Source organism: Seriola lalandi, unplaced genomic scaffold, assembly GCF_002814215.2.
Source record: "Seriola lalandi dorsalis isolate HSWRI2012SDOR001 ecotype SW California unplaced genomic scaffold, Sedor1 jcf7180002054544, whole genome shotgun sequence".
Taxonomy (NCBI): domain Eukaryota; kingdom Metazoa; phylum Chordata; class Actinopteri; order Carangiformes; family Carangidae; genus Seriola; species Seriola lalandi.
In genome coordinates, this window is record NW_019525097.1 from 1,999,239 (window position 1) to 2,022,926 (window position 23,688).

Sequence of the window (23,688 nt, forward strand, 5' to 3'; positions counted from 1 at the left end):
CCCCTCAGCTCACATCGCTGCAAAACAAAAACACAAACGTAACAAAAACAGTGTGTTTTAATGTACTCACTCGGTCGGTGAAGACCTCTGTCCTGTCCGTCCCGTCGGAGCTGCAGCAGCGGGGTCGTGTAGCTGCCTGGTTGTCCCGCCGCTCGCCGGCTCTTCAGTCTGCCGGGGGAAAAAAGGGGGTTGGTCGGTCGCTTACGCGCCTACGTGTGTCTGCTTGGTGGACCAATGCCGGGGGTGACAGCTGGGCAGAGCGCAGAGATATCAGCCTGCAGCGCGCCGTGCACAAGAGGATGATCTAGGTGAGGGGTTACCAGAGCAGCAGCAGCAGCAGCATCATCCTACTCTGTTTGTCTGTCTGTCTCAGCCACACACACAAATCTGCACCGTTATTCTGATGTCTCTCACAGTCACATGGGCATCAGAAATGATGTCAATGTTTTGGTTTCTGTTCTTAGTAAATAAAGAGATAACATGCACAGATTAGAATTGCATTGTTCAGCATTAAAATGCATTGCAATGAAATTATTATTACTCCATTGCCTTCTTCAAATATCAGTACAAATTATATATATATATGTAATATGCAATATATATAATACTAAATGGATAAAATAGGCTATTAAGCAGTCTGTAAAATGCTTTAATATGATACAGAAAGTGAATGTCTTTTAATTTAATTTAAAAACACACAAATCAGTGACTGGACACCTTCAAGCACCATTAATTGTTTCAAACAAATGCAAATAGCTCAAACCTAATAAAACCGATGACTGCATGGTAGGCCTATACAGCATATCATCCCCCATCATCACATGATAAATTGTCCTCATAGACATCAAACATGACTTTTATGGACGTTTCAATGCCTGTGTGTGTGTGTGTGTGTGTGTGTGTGTGTGTGTGTGTGTGTGTGTGTGTGTGTGTGTGTGTGTTTGAGAGACCGGATTAGTGTTGGCTGTCTGCACCCTTTCCACCAGACATTCAGTCAGCAGGGATTTTGGGGTCTGAGCACCGGCACAGTCAGAGAGAGAGAGAGAGAGAGAGCAAGAGACACAGAGAGAGAGAGAGAGAGAGACAGAGAGAGAGAGAGAGACAGAGACAGAGAGACAGAGAGACAGAGAGAGAGAGAGACAGAGAGAGAGAGTGTCCAATCTTAGTCCCAATCTGACTCCTAAACCAGAGAGAATTCCTCACCTTCCTATTTCCTATTGCCCTCAGTATAAGGGACTTAATGCCAAAAAAGTATCTCTATAAAATCAAAGATTCATGACTAAATAAGCAACGATCAACATTAAAGTTTGAAGAAGAAATCCTTAGTTATTTATTTATTTATTTTATAGTTTAACATTCAAAAACAGTTAATATGCTTCATCAGGACTGTGTGGTTGTGGGTTGATCAGATGTGACTGACAGTGACCAAACAACCCTGCTTAGTACATAACATAACTTTCTCCTGTTGAGCCCCACCCACTTGAAACCATGACACATAGACACAAACACAGAAATCTCATCATGTGAAAATAACCAAGATGGTGTAGATTTAAGCAGAACACTTTATCTTCCTGTAGGACAACATTACTCATAGTAAGAAGGTTTTTAGGGCCTTTCAGTTTACGGTGGGTAGAGAAGCCGTATCACTGACATCAGTGCTGTCTCACTTGGGTGTGTTCATTTGGACAGTCAGCAGATTTAATATGACGACGCATGGCAGGAGAACTGGCATTACAAGAACGACAACTCCACCCTGCTCTGAGGTTTTGTGACCTTTGGTTCTCTTTGAATTCTCTGCAAACTCAGGTGCCACTCCCATCTCATCACAGTCTGCCAGGAGGGCCAACAATGGCTTTTCTTCTTTTAATGTCTTTGTTTCCAGGACAAACAGACCCACGAGTATCATGAATGCCATGCATGTTTACAATTAAGGTAACTGTACAGCCCAGACTTTATCTGTACCTGATGACCAGATCAGGAACAGTTCAGCACCAGACCGAGAAACTCTAGACCAGGCGTAGAAGAACACAAAAGAACAAACAGAAAGTTGATCCCTTCATTGATAACGAAAATACAAAGGTTAGAAAAATCCCCTGTTACCACGATTAATCACTGTCAATACATGCAATACATAACCAGAAACGGTACGATTAAAGGACCATATTGCACATTTTATCCCCATTTACTACAAATCCCATATATATTATTGGCAAGAGTTTTCTCAATAACTATCATGCAGTGCAGAAATGAATGGAAACCACTGGCTGCCAGGAGCGGTCAGAATAAAACATCCAGAGAACCTAAATTCTACAGTATACATTTGAAAATGGCTGCCAGTATTTAAAAAAATAAAAAAAATAAAAAAAATAGTTTAACATTTTGCAAATGCGCTTATTCGCTTTCTTGCCAAAAGTTAGATGAGAAGGTCGATACCACTTTGCTATCTGTTGGTTAAATATTAAGCTACAGTGCAGCAGCCAGTTAGCTTAGCTTAGCATAAAGACTAGAAATAGGGGAGGAAGGCTAGCAGCACCTACCAGCACCTCTAAAGCTAACAAATTAACACATGATATGCCATTTGTTTAATTTGTACCAAAACCAAAGGGTGATTATGTCTTGGCAGTTAGAGTACATAACTCTCCTGTAACACCACATGTCATATTCATCCTTTAAGCATAGTATAGATTAAACAAATGAGATATTATTTGTTAATTAGTGAGCTCTAAGGGCGCTGGTAGGTTTCCCCCTGCTTCAAGTCTTTGTGCTAAGCTAAGCTAACTGTCTCTGCGCTGTGGCTTCATATTTTGAACCACATGAAAGTTGTATTGATCTTTTTGTCTGACTCCTAGCAAGAGAGCCAATAACCGTATTTCACAAAATGTCAAACTTGATAAGTAAACACTATGTATAGTAAACTAGATATAAAAGCCTCCCACTTGTCTCCCACTGCATTACAGCCAGGAAAGAGCTTCATGACAATTACATAATTTGATCAGCTCCCTGTTCACTTAACAGTGAGAAAACAATGAGTGGTAGAAATCAATATGACTAAGTGATAAAGCCAAACAAGCCTCAAATTAACACCTCAGCTGAATCTGTCAGGTTGAAACCAACACAGTTGAAAGAAATGACTTTCAACTATTAGTTTATAACGGCTGGTTTTTACACTCAGAGGTAAATAATTTAAGTTAAATAAACAATTTTGTGTATGATCCTATAGTTCCTGTTTTGGTAATGACAGAACAGAGTAGTAAAAACCAGCAGAATCCAAACTCGATGAAGAGTCGATGACTAGTCAACAGAAAGTCTATGGATGAAACGTTCTTGTCGAATGAATTCAGAGTCTGTAAAATTATGATTTTTTTAAAAAAGGGTTTTCCATCCAGACAAATTGAAGGCCTGACGTGGCGAAGTCAAGGTGTGGATGGTGGCTCGAGCTGGCAGAGGACAGGGCCAACTTTTCCTCCGTCCTCTCTTTTTCCGTCCATCTGTCTGTTTGGGACAATGTCAAATGTGGAAAACTGTGGTTCTGTGAAATGGCGTGTTGCTGAGCGTGATTTATCCTCTGTCCTGCTTTAGATATTGGGAGCTTCTGTTTTCTGTACTGTGTCCGTCATGTGGCTGTGAGGTTATTGTTCAGGTTACTTGGTTAATGTTGCGTAGATTTCTCGAGTGTGCTAGGAGGCATGTTTCTGTGGTCTCTCCATGATGAGTAGGCTGTGGTCCCTGAGTCTGGAACTATAGATCAGAATATGTAAGTGAAACGTAAATGTTACACTGGATGTATTTGTTTACTTATTTTTAATTTATAGAGATCTTACCAGTGGCTACTCCTGTCTTTGTGCCAGCAGTCCCATTGGCTCCCCCTGCTCCGTCAGTCTGTCATGGAGAAAGTCAGGAAGGATTATAAAGATGTAATATGTTCATATGGTTAAAAATATGAAGCTGCAGCCAGCAGCTGGTTAGCTTAGCTTAGCTTAGCATGAGGCCTAGACAGAGGGGGAAACAGCAAGCACCTGCCAGCACTAAAGTGATAACAAAATGAAACATCTGGCCCAACGTATGCTTGGGTCCTGGGCCCATACGCTTTCACATCTGGGCACATTCCACCTGTTGATTGAAGGCCAGAAGATTTTCTGTGTGTGTGTCTTATTTAGTCCAAATATGAAAGTAGCATCCTGACAACCAGGCTGCATGTGGGCCAGATTTTGGCCGTGCAACCAGGCGTAGACTGGGCCAGAAGAAAACAAGCATGTGGCTCAAGAATGGGCTGGATTTATTTTGCTATCATATTACATCTTGTTTGTTTAATTCATACAAAACTAGTGTAACATGTTAGCTTTAAGGGCCACCTCTGAATGCCATCATTATGTTTCATTATTCATTGATGTCAAGTACGCCACTAATGTAATATCTTAATAAACAGAAGCTGCAGTAATTGGTCGATTCTTTTATCGAAAACTAGGCAAATTTACTTGGAAGTTGACTGGCTAATAATAAAACAGGTCCTCATCACTAATTGACTCGATTGTTTATCTAATTCTTGTAATGTAGAAACAAGTTTGTGATTGTTTATAGTATAGTATACAAATACATGCTTATCGTTTAATCTATAGAAAATAATAGCGATTAGATGAAGATAGAACAGAAAGATTTTCCATATTGTTTGGGACTGACTGACCAACAGATTGAGTTAGGACCTTATTAAGCTTCAAACAAAATGCTTATCGAATCGTCTAACAGTGTCTGGATCCATCTTGACTGTGGAAATAGTGGAGTCCATGTCCAACAAGTAACTTTCTGAAAGACAGACAATCTGACAGATTGGCCAGGTCCCCCGGAGCTGTGAAAGTAGATAAGGTTTGTTCTTCTCTCTCAAACTCCTTAGTATTCATCACATAACTACTTAAGTCATCTTTTGTGCATACATCAGTGTAACACCATGAATGTCCCCAAGCAGAGACAATCTGCATGTACTGTATGCGGCTCTCTGTGACAGCAGGCTTCTCCCTCCGCCTGGAAACGTGGCAATATGAATACTTTAGCCTTCAAATGGTCTTATGACACTGTTATGATATGATTTATTTTCTTTAAAGCATATTGAGACTTTTATCTTCACTGCAGCTTGCAGCTAAAGATATATTATTATACAGATATGCAACTCTAGAAGAAGCTTATCAAGAATGCCTTGGGTGGCTTGGAACTTGCTTTATGCGTGGTATGCGGTAACGCCTAGCAAACTCTCAAAGCGAGCTTCTTTGCGACAACACAGGAAAGTAAAAGCAGCTAGAGGGAAACAAAATAACTTTCCCCCAACGTGTTTTTCAGCGCAAAGTTTCCTCCTTCCACGCCTGTGGTTGTGTCGTGGATGTTTGTTAACTCGTTAGCTCTCATTACTCATTACTACACTCGTACAATCAACTGAGTCACTTCAATCTTTTACAGCGTGTCATGTTGTAATGTTAATATCTTAAACCCATCAGACCTTTGCAGGTATCACACATGAACACCCCTTCGCGACATAGCCAATAATTTCTCCCTAATGACGAGGTATAGTGGTCAGTCGTAATCCACCCAGACTTTCAGGCCACAATATAGTGACAAAAAACCTGCAGTCAATAGCAGGTCCTGTCCTCGTCTTACTGTACATGCTGTCATTTCTTATTGAGATTCATGCAGATTTCCCTCTCTCAGATGTCTGAAAACTTTGTCCAGTTAGACAACTGTATAATCTGACATCTTTTTAAGCCCCTTCCCCCTAAATTGATAACAAGTTGAGTTATTTCTGACCATCCCGTTTGGAGACTATGCTAATGAGGGCAGTGCAGTTATCTTTCTACACTATGTGGAGTCAAATCTGTTGCTCATTTTTCAAAGGTAATTTATCTTTTGTTTGTCTGGCCCAGTGTGTCTTCCACCAAATATCTGTCTTTGACTTCTTTTCAGAATCTATTACGATATTTAAGGCTTAAATTATACAGTAAAAAGCCCTGGTAGGCCTGACCTCTCCTAGAATCAGTCTACAATTAACACTGAAGACGGTCAAGTATTTGTGTTTGGAGCCCCTGGACTTATGAAACTCTAAGAAAGAACATCCAACTTTCCAAGTCTGTTATATTATTTAAGTAACTTTTAAAAAAAAAAATGCATTTAATGGCCCTTTTAAGTTGGTCTCAAAGTTTCTTGCTATTACCAATTTTTTGTCTTACTTTTGGCTATTTTATATAATTTCTTCCTGGTAGAATGAGTTAAAGAGTTCTAGTTTGAGTGAGTTAAAAATAAAGCTTATCATTTTTATTTTTATGGATTTCAGTGTAAAGCATTATAATTATAATATTAAATTGTTATTACCGATTCAGTTCTTCGTACCCAAAGCTTTTGTCATTGAAGCTGCTATTTATCATAGTCAAAAAAAATAATGGTCATGATGCACTTATAATATCCAGACAAATGATCCCTAATACTCTCACATAATTAGACATTTTTATTGATGGCCTGATCTATTTTCATTTGTCTCATGGGTTTGCATGGTTTGAATCTAATGAGGCCAATAGCAGCTACAGTATCACAGCCTCTACCGTCCTCCTGCTGATTGCTGATAATCAGCCACTTATTGCTCCTAATTGGCAGCTAATGAACCGCAATAGATACCACATGCTACATTTAGATACTGGATGATCTGCTGATAGAAAGAGGGAGGGGAAGAACTAGAAACAGAGAGAGAGAGAGGGCAAGATGAGACGGAGAGGCAGTTCATACCGTTGTCCCGCTCACATCATATGCATTGGTAGTTTTCCTGTGGATGACAACAAAGAATGAGAGGTTATTATGTGTTATGATGGTGGTATGTCACATCTGTGTTTGCTCAGGGTGGACAGGGACAAAAGGTGTCTCTCTACAAGTTCTATTTACAAATGTAGGTTTGATTTATGGCTAAAGAGCTTTAAAACGCTTTCTGTGTGACATATGTTTTGTCTTTGGCTCTTTTCCAAGTTCGTTGTTGATTTCATCATCCTGGTCACCTGCCGTCCTTCCAAAACGTCTTTGTGTCTATAGCTGTCATCATCCTGCCCTCAGCGCTGTCCTGTGCCGCCTCACTGCACCATTCAATTATCAAGCATGCAGTTGAAGTTTGAAGTCTGTTCAGTTTGAGAGATTTACAACTGATTTGAAATTTACTTGTGGAGATTTGTGACTTGCTTTGGTCGGACTTGAGGTGTGACTTGGACAAGCTTAGAGAAGGCTTGAGACTTGGATTAGTCTCTGGTGCATTTCCAGTGAAACAACACACTGAATTAATGATTAATGAATTAATCAGGCTTATGTATTTATAACACTGGATTTCCTTCAGCAATTTAAGATATAATACACAAAGTTCTAATCTAATCTCATGAGTCAAACCATATCAGACTGTCGCCTCAAAGTCCTTCCTTTGTATTCTTTGATGCACCCACTTCTATTCTTTGTCTGAAATCAGTCAACACACACTGGCTCCAACGGTTGAATCAATCTTCAGAGTTACGAGTTGTGATGCCTATCTATCACTGCAGACCTATTCTGGTTTCATTCCTCTGAGTGACAAACCAGCCCCGGAATGTACAGAAACACACTGCGGAAGATAAGAGTTGCTTCACCCTACACTTCCTCTGTGTCACTGTCACTGGTATGTTTGGCACGACGATCGCAGTGATGGGCGTTCAAACACACGCGTGCATGCAGCGGTGTGTGTGAAACCAGCCACATGCGGTGCATGGACGTGCATGGACACACACACACACACACACACACACACACACACATACAGATCTCATTGGGACCATCAGGTTGTTGAAGCTTAATGATCCAAGCCCAGCCCATTTGGCTCAAAACAACAACCTCAAACAGGCAACACCCTTCAACAAAAACCACTTGTCAAGTCAAACAAGTCTCTGTTTTGTGCTGGTGGAAAGTGAGGAACAGGAATTAAAGAGTCACACGTCCATGGGAAAGAAAAATGAATCAGCCAACGTATTGTGAAGAGCCATTCCCAAAATTAACATTCTTGTTTTATACTGGGTGGCAAGCACTGGTTACGATTACTCACACCTTAGCTGACACTATTCTTAATTAATTTAACTTTCTTTTAGTGATGGCCTAACGTAGTGCAAGTCAAAGGAAGCTTATATTAACCAGTACACTGGAGAAAACACAGACACTAATATACTCAACTTAATACCACTCTGTATCGCCACCTTTCACTCACCTCTGACACCTGGCGCAAAGGGCAAGGAGAGTAGAGCTGAGGATGAGGAAGACGACGAGGGAGATGATGCCCACCTCTGGGGATGAAAACCAACCCAACATGTCAACCGACCCTACTGGAGCCATTGTCCTGGTGCTCTGTAATGACTGACAAACCAAACCACAGAGTATACACACCATCAAAGCAGAATTCATGAGGCTGTGTCACATTTATTAAATCAGTGTTTCCATTAAATATAATCCTGATGATGTCTTGTAAAATAAAATTCACATCTCACATAATGAAATCCAGCACTTTTCAGATTATTCATGAGGAACCATAATGATGCACAATATAGATAAAAGGGGTTTATAACTTACTGTGGCTGCTGCTTGACTCTGCTGTGGCTCTGTCACCAACTGCTGTCAGTCATGTAACTGCCTTTGCTTTATTCGGCTCACAGCAGGCAGCCGACTTAGGGAGGGACTCCCTGTCCAGTCGGTTGTGAGGGAGGTGCTGATACAAGCCCATAAACAGCCCATTGTGTTTTTCTAGCGTCACTAAATTACATCCACACCTGAGCGCCTCGGCACCTGACATGCCAGTGGCATCCAGGAATGTTAGCCACAAACACTGGCACAGTAACCTCAAAAGGTGCTTGGTTGATCAATGGAAAACTGAAAGGGATTGATCAAACTGACTGTAATTCACCAGTGACGTTAACTCATGTGTGCACTGTTGCTGTCTGCCAGGGGAAAGCTAGTTAAGCAGCCACACAATCATTCAAACAACACCTCCCCCTAGCAGGAGTTTACATGACTGCAGAAAACTGGCAGCTCATCACAGGGCATATAAAGGAAATGTCATAATCCAGTCTTTACATTTTTTAAATATGCAGTCGTCTTTGTTGTGTTCTGTTTTCTCACCCACACTCTCTCCAACACACTTTTTGTTTTTGTGTTCTTATATTGTCGTTTATATTTAAATGAAATGCCTTGGTGCGTAGGTCGATATACTGTAAATACCTGAAAGAAGACACACTCCTATTGAAACACATATGTTAGTCTCTCCTCTGTCTTGGACTCTGTGCCGAGAGCTGATTGGTTGGAGCTACTGAAAATTCAACTCACAAGGGAGGTATTACAGAAAAAAAGGATCATTGTTCTAATGCAGAGCAGGGTTTGCATGCAGACTAGGACTAGCGTAATTGGATTACCGTGCTTCAGAGGTGCAGAGTTTGAGTTCTGCACGAGGACATTTCGGCTGAGCACTATGAAAAGGTCACAGGTCGTATCATGAAACTCGGGGATAATGTAAATGATAAAGTTTGCTCCTGCAGTGGTTCAGCTCTCAATTTTAATAAGTCTATGGCGCACACTTTACATATGTGAGTGTAGGAAGGTGGCATACCAGAGCATGGTGAAAAACTGCAGCGTGCATGTTTCCAGCCACTCCTGCACGATAACGCTATCAGCCTTTGGAGTCTTTTGTTTTTTTGGCTGCTCGGTCGGTGGAATTACCCCTTGGAGCACCGAGGCAGCAGACCAGAAAAATAATTCTGCATTCATGCTGTACTAAAATAATTAAACACACGTCTCGTATACTTTCCTGCGGCTGTTTGCCCCCCCCCCAAAGAAACATGGCTCTTACATTTTCAATTAAATGTGTACAATTACATTTATATTGATTTTAATTGATTTGTGTGGGGTTTTCACTAAAGCTAAGTTTATGAAACTCCATGCTTATGACGCATCAGCACGTCTAGATCTTTGTAAAAGAAAAAATCTGTACAAACAAACTGAAACTATTCCTCTAATAACATGATTGCTATGAAATAAAGTTGTAGCTGCGAACAGAAGGGAAATGCTGAGGAAGAATTGCATTGATTTACCCCAATGCACACGTCCACTCACACACGCCACCACCTCTGACTCTCCAAGATTACACACACACACCTTTGTTAGCAATGACACCGACACACCCACATCCATTACTTGTTTAACAGACCCATTCTGTCATAATCATCTTCTGAAGCCTTGCAGAACGGGAAATCTATAGTTCTCAGCAATTTTCATTTGTTCTCTCTCCCACAACGGAGCTATGGGATTCGCTCAGCGGCACAAAGCAAAATCACTAGTCACTCTTCCACAGCAGCGTCCAATTTCAAATATTTGTAACATAATCTTGAAAGCACAGTTTGCTCATATGGGATTGAACTTTGCTAACAATAACGTCTTTTGTTGGCAAATTGAAATAGATAGTAACCCTCCGGATGCCAGTTGCCCTGCAGAGGAAAGTGGGCTATTGTACATTAATCTAACACATGGTTCATTTACACTCCGCTGGGCCCTGACTATTTAAAAAAAAAAAACTGACTATGACATATTTCCTGATAGTTCTTTCTCAAATGTTTTTCACTAATATTTCATTATTCAATTAAATATTTGATAAAATCCTCATCAATTTTGAGAATAAGATTGACATTTTGGGAAATACAGGTATTTGGTTGCTTGTGGAGACTTAAATGAGAAGTTTGGAAACACTCTCATATTTGTGTGGTAAATATGAAGCAACAGCCAGCAAGCATAGAATAGAATAGCATACCATAGCGTAGCGTAGCATAGCAGAGCATAGCATGGCACAAAGACAGGCTCTGTCTTAACAAGAAGCTAATTTTAGATGATTGCATATAAAGTCAATAGAAAGACTTCAGTGGGCAAGAGAGCACAAACAGTTAAGTCTGTAAACTAAGCCAACGAACGGATCTGAGATCTCAAATAAGGGCAGTCCCCAAAAAATGTCAAAGTATTCCTTTATAATGAGGCCTGAGCTCTGACTCACTCAGTGATACTGGGCCATCTTGAAACTCACCCTGAGGGAATTAATTTTACACATTAAAAGAATATAAAAGGTGTGGCGAGCAGCTAAATATGGCTGCAGATCCATGTGTGTATCCTGGCAAAGAAAAGGCAAACTGAAACACCCTGACAGAAGACTTCTTCCATACGGACAAACAGGGTCAGCGAAATAGATCTGTGTTTAACACCAGTGTCTTAACACCCTTGATTTATTTTATATAGCCTGTTCTAAATATTCTGTATTTGTAAGTTTGTCCAGTTCCCTCTGGATTCTGTTGATGTTATCGCTGCTGTCTATGGCCACTTGTTAATGGTGCTTGGCCGAGCTGCGTTGCTGAGATAAACATGTCTTTTTCGTCTGCTCCCAGTTCTGCCGATCAAAATCCTTCAATTTGGAGACAATAAGGTTTTGTATTTTTTTTTTACTTTTTGTAAATCAATATAAAAAAAAAAAACAGATGAGGAAACAGGAGAGTGAGTCATCCAATCACCACATCCTGAGAATCTTGTACATAATTTCTTTAGTCAGTGAAATAAAACAAAAATGATGCAGTTGTTTTCTTTTGCCCCTGCAGGGCAGTGTTGCCTCCTGTCATATCTCTCACACACACACACACACACACACACACACACACACACACACACACACACACACACACACACACAGTAACTGGATTTGCTGAGGGACTTCACCCACTCGGAGGATCGTTCTGCCAGCTTGTTTCCATGCAGTCTATCCCCCTGCCTCAGCATTAAACTGGCCTCTTTGTTCACCTAAATCCCACTATTTGGCTCGTCCACTTCAGTGAACACCGTAATCCAGAGTTGCACTCTCGCTCCGTCTTTCAGTGCTGACACTGCTGCTCACCTCGGACAGCAGGGAGCTCTCGTAGCAAACAAGAATGTCAAATATTGTTTGGCACGAAAAACAGGTTGTTCAGTAGCAGCATGTCCAAAAATACACAGCATAAAAAATTTTTTGAATAAGCAATTGCTTGTTTTTGAATCACAAAAATAGCATAAAACAACACTGACAAAATATTTATTATCCTCATGTATTTCAGAAAAATTAGGAACAGATAGACATTGAGACGTTATTAGGTTTACTCCTGGTATATCTCAGACTAACATCCTTATCAGCATCCTGTTATGAACGAACTCGGTCATTAGCAGCAATTAAATGGGAGGATGATTCACGGTGGAAGATTTAACTGAGCAAACTATGAGTCCGCTGAACCAACTATTTCTTCGACAATCAGAAGTTGAACCGTTCGGAAAATGTCAGACTTGTTAATTGGACAAGAAAATAAACTTTTAGACAGTTTTATCTTGCAAATACTTTAAATCTCACATTTTTCACAAACTGATTGTTTATCAAAAACATACAAAGATGGCTTAATTTTATTATTATTTGGTATATTTAAACCCTACTCATTCTTTTGCTCTTTCTCTCTCTCTCTCTCTCACACACACCCACATAAACACATGCTAACACAAACATGTCACTTGTCTCTCTCTTCTTCACCCTGCAGTTGTTTGTTCGTGCGCCTCATTGTGATGAGTGCTGTCAGGATGCAGCACAGAAACAGAACGGGGAAGGACACACAACCCCACCACAGCTGTCTCTCTCCAAATACCTCCACCACCGTATCCCTCCGCCTGGCGTAGTCCTGGAACAAAGCCTCCAGCTGGAACACGGTGCACAGGGACAGAAACAGGTGGAAGATCTGGTGACCCTGGCCCACAAAGTCGCAGCGGCCCGGGAAGAAGCGCTCGGGGATGGGACAGGAGAAGAAGAGGGCGGACAGCAGGAAGGAGGAAATCTGGAGGGCGTGGAAGGGCAGGGAGGGCTCTTGTGTCCAGGAGACGGTGAACAGGCGGTGGGCTACGGGGCTGATGTCCAGCAGGTATGCTAGAGTTGTAGGGATAAGCTGGCAGATTTTACGCCGCAGTGGGTAAGGCCGCCTGTACCTGGACTTGGCGAAACAGCAGCCAGCACAGGAGAACCACCCAAAGAAGGCAGCTCCGGGTAGAAACAACAGCCCTATGTAGCTTTCCCTCCACGCTGCCTCTGACGTGTAGAAATAATGTCCAAGTGAGCAACCATACTGATACACAGCTACACCCACATAGTCCATGAAGAAGAAGAAGTAGTGTGCCCGTTCCGAGTGAGACTGCAAGAGGTGAGCTGCAACACTGAAGAACAGGTAGATGAAAGAAGACACCAAGAAGAGGCTCAGAGGTAGAGCTGCTGCGTCCAAGGTGTACCCCAGGGTGACTACGTTGGCCCACCAGCGGACCAGCAGCACAGGACCTGCAAGCAAATGAGTCCACACGTTCAGGGACTCATTGTGTCTCTGGAAGAGGCTGAGGAGGTAGCAGCGCCAATCCTGCCGGACGGGGCGGTAGCCTGAGAGGATGTAGGGTTCTCGGAACAGGCTGGGCACCTGGGAGGCGGTGACGGTGGGGCTGGGCGACGGCACCGAGGCAGGGACGAGGTCTGACAGAGGGGGGAGCCAGCGGAGGTGCTTGATGTTCAAGGTCAAGGTGCTGAAGCGTTGCAGAACATCACCAGCCATAGCTGAGGGGTGGATGTGGGAGAGGACTGCTGGAGACAAAACTTAGAAAAAGAGACAGTGAATTAATACAGGAGAGACTTCTGCATGGATTTCAGTTTAATAACGGCACAGGTATTTATTCATTAAGACCTTGTAATGGCTCATAACCTGAGCTGTGCTTTGATGTGATGCCAACAAGCATTATCTAAGATGTTTTTCAAGTAGAGCGCATCAATCTGCACAGTAAATCAGAGGTATGAGGATGGGGGTAGAAGAGAGGAGAAAGAAGAGAAAGTGAAATCTGAGCGTAATACAAGATGAGGGGGATTAAAATTGGGTAATAAAGTTAATAAAACTCCACACAAAGCGGCTAGAAACATGCTGTGAAGCTTCTATAGACAGATTAACACAGGAGGACTGTTTCTGTCAGGCCTGACGTACTGCGGCCGCGGTGCTCTTAAGCTTGTCTGAAAGGTTAACACATGAACAGGATGTTGGTCCAGGCTGAATCATTCTTGAGAGAAGTTTCATCTACGGCCTCTTGGCTCATAACAACTAAAAAAGCTGGTCCACATTGCTCAAAGTGATCAAACAAATACACACAACCGGACAGTATGCATTACAATAGGCACAGACATACTTCTCCACATGAGTCATGCGCACCGGAAAAACAGGTATGTAACCATCACCCTCCACCTACCACACACACACACACACACACACACACACACACACACACACACACACACAGAAGAATGTAAAGCACTGTTTGTCTCCAAGGTAAATGAGCATCTATGGAGGCAACAAGAGAAAAACACACACTCATGCTTCTCACAACAGCTACTGTGTGCCCTGACCATTTCTCCCCTCCACAAACACACAGTCTCCCTGACACCATTCACATGCACCTATTTAAATCCTCCCAGTCACAATGGGAGTTTTAAACTGAGCCGATCTTACACAAACAGGGTGAAATCTTCGACCTTTGTGCAAGTTTCTCCTAAAAAACAAACAACAACAACAAAAAACACCTCCATGTGCATTTCAGCCAATAAAACAAATAAATAAAATGTTCTTTTCCTCTAATTTATTTTGATTTAGCAACGAAGAAGCTGCAGCCTTTATGTACATTTCACGTTGTTGTTGTTTTTGTTTTTTTTTAATGCAATGTCAACAAAATGTCCAAAATAAGCATTTTAACATCATAGAAATGACCGAGATACTTACAATGATCCAAACGAACACACTTCAAGGTACAGCTGATTTGTGATTTGTGGTAGTGTAATATGAAGGAACATCAGCTCACCTGCTGGTATCGTGAACACCTGTTGCCCCTCTGGAGTCGCACGTCTCTGCAGGAAGGAAAGGAAGTCTTGTCTTGCCTTACAGGCTTTCCTCCATCAGAAAGAGCACATGCTTAGATAACTGCAACATGTTGAGGTATAGAGGTATTTCAGAGGCTGCAGACAACAACAGGGTAAAAACACAGCTGACACGACAGCCCGGAGGCTGAACGCGTGGGCGGGGTTAAAGGACCAGAAAAGCCCTGAGGTGCTTCTAGCAGCTTTTTCTTATTCTTATAAGAGACATTTATTGGTGCTTATTCTGTGACAGAGACATTCAATATCATGTTTGTGTTTGCGTTTACATTTATATTTATATTTATATTATTTACCATTTATTAGACTCTTGGAGAAATCACATTTGTCATTGTTTTCTTTATGTAGCCTAAAGGACATTATGGTAAAACCATAAAGACAATGAAACATACATGTTTAATTTTGCATGTGTGTCTCCATCTTCTGTCTGGTATCATACACTGCATTCATGTTTAAAACTAAGGGGTTTTTGTGTTCAGCAGTGCACGTACAACAAATGCAAAATGTATTGGCTCTTTCATAAGATATTCAGACAGTGAAAATGACTTAAGAAAAAAAGAAACAACCAACCCCAAATCAATACAATACACTGACACCTTGTTATTCCTCGTGACTCATTATGAATCTGAATCAATATAAATCAATATATTTCTGTATGAAAATTATGATTAAATGAGGTAATATTCCTTTTTATTTTCAATTCATTCATTTTTATTGCTTTCATTCTGAAGCACTTTGCGTCTGTTTTGAAAAGTGAAATATACTGTAAATAGTTTAGGCAGGTTTTAGAGATTGTTAACATGCAGTATGTTAAAAAAGTCCCTGTTTATGTCGCCATCTCCTGGACAGATGGACAAACGTTTATTCAATAGGCTTTTCCTGCTTCTTTTTTTTTTTTAACAGCCCGCCTCTTCCTGCTCCATTTTCGCGGGAGTTCTTAAAAGGGGCGGGGTCGTTAGTAACACCGAAGATCCTATTGGACGGTCGTACGTTTACCCGCCGACTATGCTAAGGAGTGCGTGCCGAGTTGACCAATCGCCTCTTACGCTGCGCTCGCACGCGGCACGCTGTGGCGCGAAAACCCTTCAGTTGTGCGGTGAGACGGCAGCGGGGAACACGGAGCGACAAACTCTGAGCAACATCTGAAGCGTTTTTCAAGAAGAATAAAAAAATCATACAACATGGCAACCGACGTCGTAGACGACCAGGAGATGAGGGAGGCTCAGAGGGATTACCTGGACTTCCTGGACGACGATGTAAGTCCGACTTTTGTCCGGTTACACACTTTGTTGTGGGGGATTGAATGACAAAGCCATGCGGCCACAACAAAAGAAGCTCCCTTCGTTTGATTAGTTAGTAACAAACACCTCTGTTGGCAGTTAAATTACACCCGTTTGCACGTGCTGCACGTTCATATGAAACTTGGTGAAAATGTTTGTTTGTTTGGTTTACATCGAGCTGAGGCGTCTGTCTGCTCGAGCTCAGTGAAATCATCATCATCATCATCATCATCATCATCAAAAGGGTTTGAGTTAAAATGAACGTATACCGTCTTTTTCCTGCTTAACCTGCAGCAAGACCAGGGGGTTTACCAGAGCAAAGTCCGCGACATGATCAGCGAGAATAAAGCCCGGCTCACCGTCAACATCAACGACCTGAGGAGACGCAACGAGGCCCGGGCTGCAAAGTAAGTAAGGGTGTGTGTGTGTGTGTGTGTGTGTGTGTGTGTGTGTGTGTGTGTGTGTGATGTCTGAATCTGACATCTTAAGTAGTTTTCCAGTCTTCTCACACTTAGTAACTTATTGCATAGAGTAACTTTCCATTGAACAAGTTTTAAAGTCAGACTGAACAGTTGAAAGATGAAATGACACATTTGCCCTTAAACAAACTTAAAAGTTCAGTTTGCAGCCACTAGTGTTTATGAGATGCTAACGTTGCTAACTATAGCTAGATTTTGGTTTGTAACTGTGATTGCTGAGGTCCGGTTGTGACTTTATGACTTCTCTACTTGTGCATCTATCACAAATGAACTGTCATGTTTCATCAGCCCATCAGTGGTTTAGTTTATCTGAATAGATAAAGTAAATTGTTTTCTATTGGTGGAACCACCTGCTGGAGACTTTCAGTGTTTCTGTTATTATTCGTCTATATGGAAACAAAAAAACACTCCTGACCCACGGTAATAAAAACCATAATTAAGCCAGTGATCCAAATGTCTATTGTCCCTGTCAGACTGATGAGCAATGCCTTTGAGGAGCTGCTTGCGTTCCAGCGGGCGTTGAAGGACATGGTGGCCTCTGTGGACGCCACCTACGCCAAGCAGTACGAGGAGTTCTTCGTCGCCTTGGAGGGCAGCTTCGGCTCCAAGCACGTCACCCCTCGTACCCTGACCTCCCGACTGCTGGGCAGCATGGTCTGTGTGGAGGGCATCATCACCAAGTGTGAGTTTACTACTCATGTTTTCAACTTCTTTATCGTAACTTCTTATAATGTCGATGATGATACTCATATTGTGATTTTCTTGGGTTCATTTCCTGCTTTCTCGTTTTCTTCTTCAGGTTCTCTGGTGCGTCCCAAAGTGGTGCGCAGCGTCCACTACTGCCCGGCCACCAAGAAGACGATGGAGAGGAAGTACACAGACATGACCTCCCTGGACGCTTTCCCTTCCAGTGCCATCTACCCCACCAAGGTAACTGCATCCATAAGACATTACTCAGAAGAAAAGGTTCTCAGAAAAACGTACGTGGAAGTCACAAGACTCTTACTGAGTTTGTGTCCGTCTCTTCTGACAGGATGAGGAGAACAACCCTCTGGAGACAGAGTTCGGTCTGTCCGTCTACAAGGACCACCAGACCATCACGGTGCAGGAGATGCCGGAGAAGGCGCCCGCCGGGCAGCTCCCCCGGTCTGTGGACATCATCCTGGACAACGACCTGGTGGACGTGGTCAAACCGGGAGACAGGGTGCAGGTCGTTGGGACGTACCGCTGTCTGCCCGGAAAGAAGGGAGGGTTCACCTCCGGCACGTTCAGGTGAGATGAGAGCTCGCGTGTTAAAACTGCTGTAGCTGCTGAGTTCATCCTCCTGCTTTAGTGTAAGTCTTAACACCCTGTCCTCCGCAGGACCATCATGATCGCCTGCCACGTCAAACAAATGAGCAAGGAGGTGTCCCCCTCCTTCTCTGCGGATGATGTGGCCAAAATCAGAAACTTCAGCCGCACCCGCTCCAAAGTAAGGCCTCGCGCTCTGACCGCCTGCGTTTGCGTTGTTTACAAAAGCAAACCATTGAACTGAACGAGGGAATGAAATCTCTTCTTCTGTTGTCGCTCAGGATGTGTTCGAGCAGCTGGCTCGCTCCCTGGCGCCCAGCATCCACGGACACGAGTACATCAAGAAGGCCATCCTCTGCATGCTGCTGGGCGGCGTGGAGAAGGTGCTGGAGAACGGCTCGCGCATCAGAGGAGACATCAACATCCTGCTCATCGGTACCAGAGCCTTTCCTGCTGATGTTCTCATTCCTCCAGGAAGTTTTGAATTTAATATTAAACTAATATCTCATCATCATTTTTTTTTCCTGATTTCCAGGTGATCCCTCAGTGGCCAAGTCCCAGCTGCTGCGTTATGTGCTCCACACGGCGCCCAGAGCCATCCCCACCACGGGACGAGGCTCCTCTGGTGTGGGTCTGACTGCCGCCGTCACCACTGACCAGGAGACCGGTATGACACACACTCATTAATGCATGAAAACACTGGCACGCACATCTGACATTTACTGTAGCTTAAACCCACTTCTACATCTCAACGCATTATTTCTTCTTCTCTTCTTCATTAGGTGAGCGCCGGCTGGAGGCGGGCGCCATGGTGCTGGCTGACCGCGGCGTGGTGTGCATCGACGAGTTCGACAAGATGTCCGACATGGACCGCACGGCCATCCACGAGGTGATGGAGCAGGGCCGCGTCACCATCGCCAAGGCTGGGATCCACGCCCGCCTCAACGCTCGCTGCTCCGTGCTGGCAGCCGCCAACCCTGTCTACGGCAGAGTGAGTAACCACGTGCGTGTGTTCAGCCGACGCTTAACCCGTCAGCTGATCTAGATCTAAAACGCCTCCATCTTCTTCGCAGTACGATCAGTATAAAACCCCCATGGAGAACATCGGCCTCCAGGACTCCCTGCTGTCGCGTTTCGACCTCCTCTTCATCGTGCTGGATCAGATGGACCCCGAGCAGGACCGGGAGATCTCCGACCACGTGCTGAGGATGCACCGCTACCGTGACCCCCGCGAGCAGGAGGGAACAGGTACTGTGAATCAGGGGTTTTTAAAACACTATTCTAAGTTTTTTTTAAAAGATTTTTAAAAAGTTTAATATCTAACATGATGCGTTTCCTCGCTTTGCTGTTCAGCCATGGCTCTGGGCGGGACAGTCGACGTCCTGGCTACTGAGGACCCAGACGCAGTAGCAGAGGAGCACGAGGAGCTGCAGATCTACGAGAAACACAACAACCTGCTGCACGGAAGCAAGAGGAAGAAGTAAGCAAACGTGGCACGGGACAAAGCATCACAGCCACGAGCTTGTGTGAAAAGTAAAATGAGTGCAGGAGGTTAAAATGAAAATGTTTCCTTTTCGTTTCAGGGATAAGATTGTGAGTAAGGAGTTCATGAGGAAGTACATCCACATCGCCAAGATTGTGACACCTGTGCTGACGGAGGAGGCGGCCAATCACATCGCAGAGGAGTACTCGAGGCTGAGGAGCCAGGAGCAGCTGGCTGCAGATATCGCCAGGGTGAGAGCGGCAGACTCGTCCTACGTACACCGGAGTTTATTGACACGTGACGGATGTACCGTATTGATTAGACCTCTCCCCTCAGGACTGTGTGTATGAACCTGCTCTGACCTCGTTCCCTCTCCTCCTCAGACATCTCCAGTGACGGCCCGAACTCTGGAGACCATGATCCGTCTGTCCACGGCACACGCCAAGGCCCGCATGAGCAAAACCGTGGAGCTGGAGGACTCGGAGGTGGCCGTGGAGCTCGTCCAGTTCGCCTACTTCAAAAAGGTGCGTGCTGCTCTTCAGTTCTTAACGGAGGGGATGAGCAGGGTTTGTCAACACGTCAGAATAAGAGCAGACTGAAGATTTCTGCAGTGGCATGTTAGTAAACTCTGGTCTGGGTTTGTGTATTTTTTCTGTCCAGGTTCTGGAGAAGGAGAAGAAACGTTCAAGACAGGAGCGGGACTCTGGCTCGGAGGAGGAGGAGGAAGAGGATTCGTCCACTCAGCGTTCACAGAAAACTCAGAGGAAGAGGTGAAACACAGCTGCACGCTTTCTTATCCTCTCCATGCACGGAAGCTCATCTTCTCCTCTTACTGCTGCTGCTGTCGTCAGTCCTCAGTAATTATATCCTGTGTTTTCCTGCAGGGGGCGCCGTGGCTCTCAGGGCAGCGAGCCCTACAGCCCATATGACTTCAGTGAGGAGCAGAACGTCCCCGAGAGTGAGCATCACTTTGTTTTTTATTTTGACCCGTACTTCTGTAGTCTGCTTTCCCACTCTGAACGACTCACTCAAACACAACACACTCGTTCACGTTAGGACAATTTTTTTTCTTTATTATTATTATTATTATTATTTTATTTCTATTTTTATTTTAAAGGAGGTATTCTGTCTCATTCTTTTTTGAAGGAACCTTGAAAATAAAACACTTACATATTGTATCTTGTGACATAAACTGTTTCACTACTAAGATTTGTGAGATTTAAAATGATAAAAAGTCACTGGCTCTTATAACTGATCCAACTGACTCTTGCTCCACTATGTTTATTTCAGAGCTTGAGTTACTTGTGCAGATGAAGATTTCTATCACAAACATGGTCAGCAGATAAAATGTATAAAAAATGCAAAGTGACAGATCAACCCACATTATTTACTGTGCTCCATAGAAATTACTTTTGCTTTCGATTCTTTAACCACGATTTGCTGATATCACTTCTGTACTCATCAGTACTATTTTAAATCTATTTTTACATTGTATAATTATAATATTGCTACTTTTACTTAGTGAAGGATCCAAGTTCTTGTTGAATATAGACACGTTTCAAGGTACTCGAACACTTTACAACACAGTAAAAGATAAATGTACACGACAAACGAATGTAAAAGTACACAACATAAAATGCAGAGAAATAAATGCTGGTGTTGAGGGAATCGATATTAGAGTTAGCTAAGATGTGAAGTGACTGAGCAAAAAAAAAAGTCTTGGGTTCCAACGGTTAAATTCTTTAAATTAAATAATACAATGTTTGAATTTTTTGTTTTTCTTTCATCAACAATCTTTAATATTACTGAGAAAACGCTGAAGGTTTGCGGTTTCACATCCTGTAACTTACTGTCACACACGTCTGTCTTATCACTGTATGTAATCGAGTTCTCGCATTGGTCTGTTCGCTCTTCAGTTCAGGCCGGCACGCCGAAACCAGCCAAGCCGCAGCGAGAGGAGGAGGAGCCCATGGATGCGTCATCACAGGCTGAAGACACTGAGCTCTCTGCAGACAGGTGCGTGACGGTTTCAATAATGTAGTCAAAGATCTTTTATAGGTAAATGATGTTGGTGAAATTACTTTGTTTGCCCTGTTTTGTGCTGTGAAATCTCATTAATCCAAATGTGCTTCTTCTCTAGACTGAAAGAATTCAAGTCGTCGCTGTTCGCCGTGTTCCAGTCCGCTCACGCTCAGTCCGTGAAGATGAAGACGCTGATGGACGACGTCAACAAGGAGCGCCAGAATCAGTTCACGGAGCCCGAGGTTCGCGCCGCTCTGGCCCGCATGCAGGACGACAACCAGGTCATGGTCGCTGATGACATCATCTTCCTCATCTGAGAAAGGAGGAAGAGGATGACTGTTTCTGAAATTTAATAACATGGACTTTGAAAAAACAGATTTATATCAAAACTGTACATTTATTTCATCTGATATTGGACACTTCTTTTATTTTTCACGCTGTTTTTCGTTTCTCATTTTCTGGAAAGACACCTGACCTCTGATGCACATGAGGCACCAAGAAAGACTTGAACCGGTTTATTCCTGTGGTGGGTTTTGATCCACATAAGGTGCAGGTTGATCTATTAGCAAGACCGGTTTTATTCATATATGTATGCACTTGTTTCCTTTCAGGTAATATCACTTCAAAATGGTTTTATTACCTTGTCTCAACAGATTAATGTTGTGTGTAATTAATGAGCATTTCAGTTCATATAAAGGAGGCAGGTGTTGCAGCCCAGTGCAGGTACAGTCTTCATTTAGCAATGAAACATACTGTGTATTACTGCATCAGAATCAGGACATTGTGAAGTTAGTGTTACCAACACTTCTGTTGTCTGGGTTTGTATATAGTTGAAGAGGAGTTTTGAAATTGTTAATTAACTGTAGTTGTGTATAAAAAAAATAAAATAATAAAATGTTGTGCTTTGGAAATGGCTTTGATTTATTATTTTAAATGAATTGACAGTGCAATGATACAGCATGTTTCTTAATGTGTGTAGTACGGTGGCCCAGAGAGCTCAACGCACTGCAACTTGCAAATAGACAAAATAACAAATTCAGAAAACATCATCAGTTTAACACCACATGCTACAAATACTTGCAACACAACAGAAGTGTTTCCAGGGGACACTAAAAAGTGATGAACCTGGCTGGGATGCACTTGTTCAACGCTTTGTGACTTTTTTTTTTTTTTTTTTCCCAGTTAAACATGATGGATTTCCAGCAGTCTGCCTCTCAGTTGGAACCGGCTCCCTGGGGCCTGATACGACGGGAGCCACGACTTGAAGTTTCTTTTGTTGGAAAATCTGAGAAACCACTTCATGCAAGTACATTTTTTTTTGTTTTTTTTTTTTGTCTGTTTTCCATTTCAAATTGCGCATTAAGAAGGTTAATTGAAACACGTCTGTTGTGTCGGGAGTAATTGCAGCACGTGATGTTTTCTGAATTTTTGTTAATTTGCATGTGTTTTGTTGAGTTGCAGTGCTTTGAGCTCTCAGGGCCACCGTACCCACAGTGGGTCCAACAGTCTGTGACGACTTTCTGTTCTGTGTTCAATAGGGAAATCACTGAGTATCTAATGCCAGTAAATTTCTTGTGTGATGTCCCAGATTTTGCAAGCAACCGACCCTTCCTGTATTTCTTCTTTTTTTTTCTGTTAGAGTAACTTTAGCTGGAGAAATGGTAAATAATACTGGGAACTTTGTAATTTCCCTTAAGACACCTCCTGCATGTGTACGTGTGCTTACAAGAAACATTTTTTTATTTGGAACCACAAATAAATCCAGACTTCATCTCGCGTGCGATGTGGGTCCCACACAGCTAGACACCTCTCGCCTGGTGAGGACTTCACTGTTCACATCGCTTTACCCCAATTAGTCGACGCTCGTCTGTAAGGTGAACAGGTTTCCCATCAGTCAGATAAATGGGGCGGTGGGGGAACACGGCATCTTTGCACCCACACTAGCACATTGTAGATGTACAGCATGATCTTGGCTCCATTATGTTACTTAACTGGCTGTGATCAGTCTGAAGATAAGACCACGAATCACTCAAGTTTTGCACTAACCCCCTGACAAGCTAGAAACTGCCGCTACTATCCATGAAACAAGAGGCCGCAAACTCTCACAACCCACGGCTG

At 43.0% G+C, this 23,688-nt stretch overlaps 4 protein-coding genes across 6 annotated transcripts in view; 1 reads left to right on the forward strand and 3 right to left on the reverse strand.

Annotated features, from left to right (window-relative positions):
* znf395b (zinc finger protein 395b) overlaps positions 1 to 257 on the reverse strand; it is a 12,784-nt gene extending 12,527 nt beyond the window's left edge. The window contains exon 1 of one of the 3 annotated variants that reach the window (XM_023415174.2): positions 71 to 257. The gene's annotated coding sequence lies outside the window, so the exon portion shown is untranslated. The remainder of the gene's footprint in view (positions 1 to 70) is intronic. The other 2 variants (XM_023415173.2, XM_023415172.2) reach the window with 2 other exon arrangements.
* Positions 258 to 1,300: 1,043 nt separating this feature from the next.
* LOC147818639 (uncharacterized) lies at positions 1,301 to 8,751 on the reverse strand. The gene is made up of 5 exons (XM_087176240.1): positions 8,602 to 8,751; positions 8,243 to 8,388; positions 6,760 to 6,796; positions 3,822 to 3,879; positions 1,301 to 3,738 (listed from the first exon to the last, which is right to left on the reverse strand). Exons 2-5 carry the CDS (start codon positions 8,365 to 8,367, stop codon positions 3,650 to 3,652), a joined length of 309 nt encoding a protein of 102 aa, XP_087032366.1. The 5' UTR covers positions 8,368 to 8,388; positions 8,602 to 8,751; the 3' UTR covers positions 1,301 to 3,649.
* Positions 8,752 to 11,669: 2,918 nt separating this feature from the next.
* paqr8 (progestin and adipoQ receptor family member VIII) lies at positions 11,670 to 15,096 on the reverse strand. The gene is made up of 2 exons (XM_023414954.2): positions 14,944 to 15,096; positions 11,670 to 13,699 (listed from the first exon to the last, which is right to left on the reverse strand). Exon 2 carries the CDS (start codon positions 13,656 to 13,658, stop codon positions 12,582 to 12,584), a length of 1,077 nt encoding a protein of 358 aa, XP_023270722.1. The 5' UTR covers positions 13,659 to 13,699; positions 14,944 to 15,096; the 3' UTR covers positions 11,670 to 12,581.
* Positions 15,097 to 16,109: 1,013 nt separating this feature from the next.
* mcm3 (minichromosome maintenance complex component 3) lies at positions 16,110 to 22,484 on the forward strand. Its single transcript, XM_023414849.2, has 17 exons — positions 16,110 to 16,272; positions 16,591 to 16,703; positions 17,249 to 17,457; positions 17,575 to 17,705; positions 17,809 to 18,047; positions 18,138 to 18,246; positions 18,347 to 18,500; positions 18,601 to 18,732; positions 18,848 to 19,056; positions 19,139 to 19,313; positions 19,419 to 19,545; positions 19,649 to 19,799; positions 19,932 to 20,072; positions 20,209 to 20,318; positions 20,433 to 20,506; positions 21,465 to 21,564; positions 21,689 to 22,484. The coding sequence occupies exons 1-17, from the start codon at positions 16,198 to 16,200 to the stop codon at positions 21,885 to 21,887; spliced, it is 2,448 nt and encodes an 815-aa protein (XP_023270617.1). The 5' UTR covers positions 16,110 to 16,197; the 3' UTR covers positions 21,888 to 22,484.
* Positions 22,485 to 23,688: the final 1,204 nt, after the last annotated feature.

Coding starts and splice junctions, on each gene's coding strand:
- mcm3 (XM_023414849.2), top strand. CDS start 16,198: ATGGCAACCGACGTCGTAGACGACCAGGAGATGAGGGAGGCTCAGAGG. Junction 18,247..18,346: donor TCAGCCGCACCCGCTCCAAA/GTAAGGCCTCGC, acceptor GTTGTCGCTCAG/GATGTGTTCGAGCAGCTGGC. Junction 19,057..19,138: donor CCAACCCTGTCTACGGCAGA/GTGAGTAACCAC, acceptor TCTTCTTCGCAG/TACGATCAGTATAAAACCCC.
- paqr8 (XM_023414954.2), bottom strand. CDS start 13,658: ATGGCTGGTGATGTTCTGCAACGCTTCAGCACCTTGACCTTGAACATC.
- LOC147818639 (XM_087176240.1), bottom strand. CDS start 8,367: ATGGCTCCAGTAGGGTCGGTTGACATGTTGGGTTGGTTTTCATCCCCA. Junction 6,797..8,242: donor CTTTGCGCCAGGTGTCAGAG/GTGAGTGAAAGG, acceptor TGTCATCCACAG/GAAAACTACCAATGCATATG. Junction 3,880..6,759: donor ATGATGTGAGCGGGACAACG/GTATGAACTGCC, acceptor TCTCCATGACAG/ACTGACGGAGCAGGGGGAGC.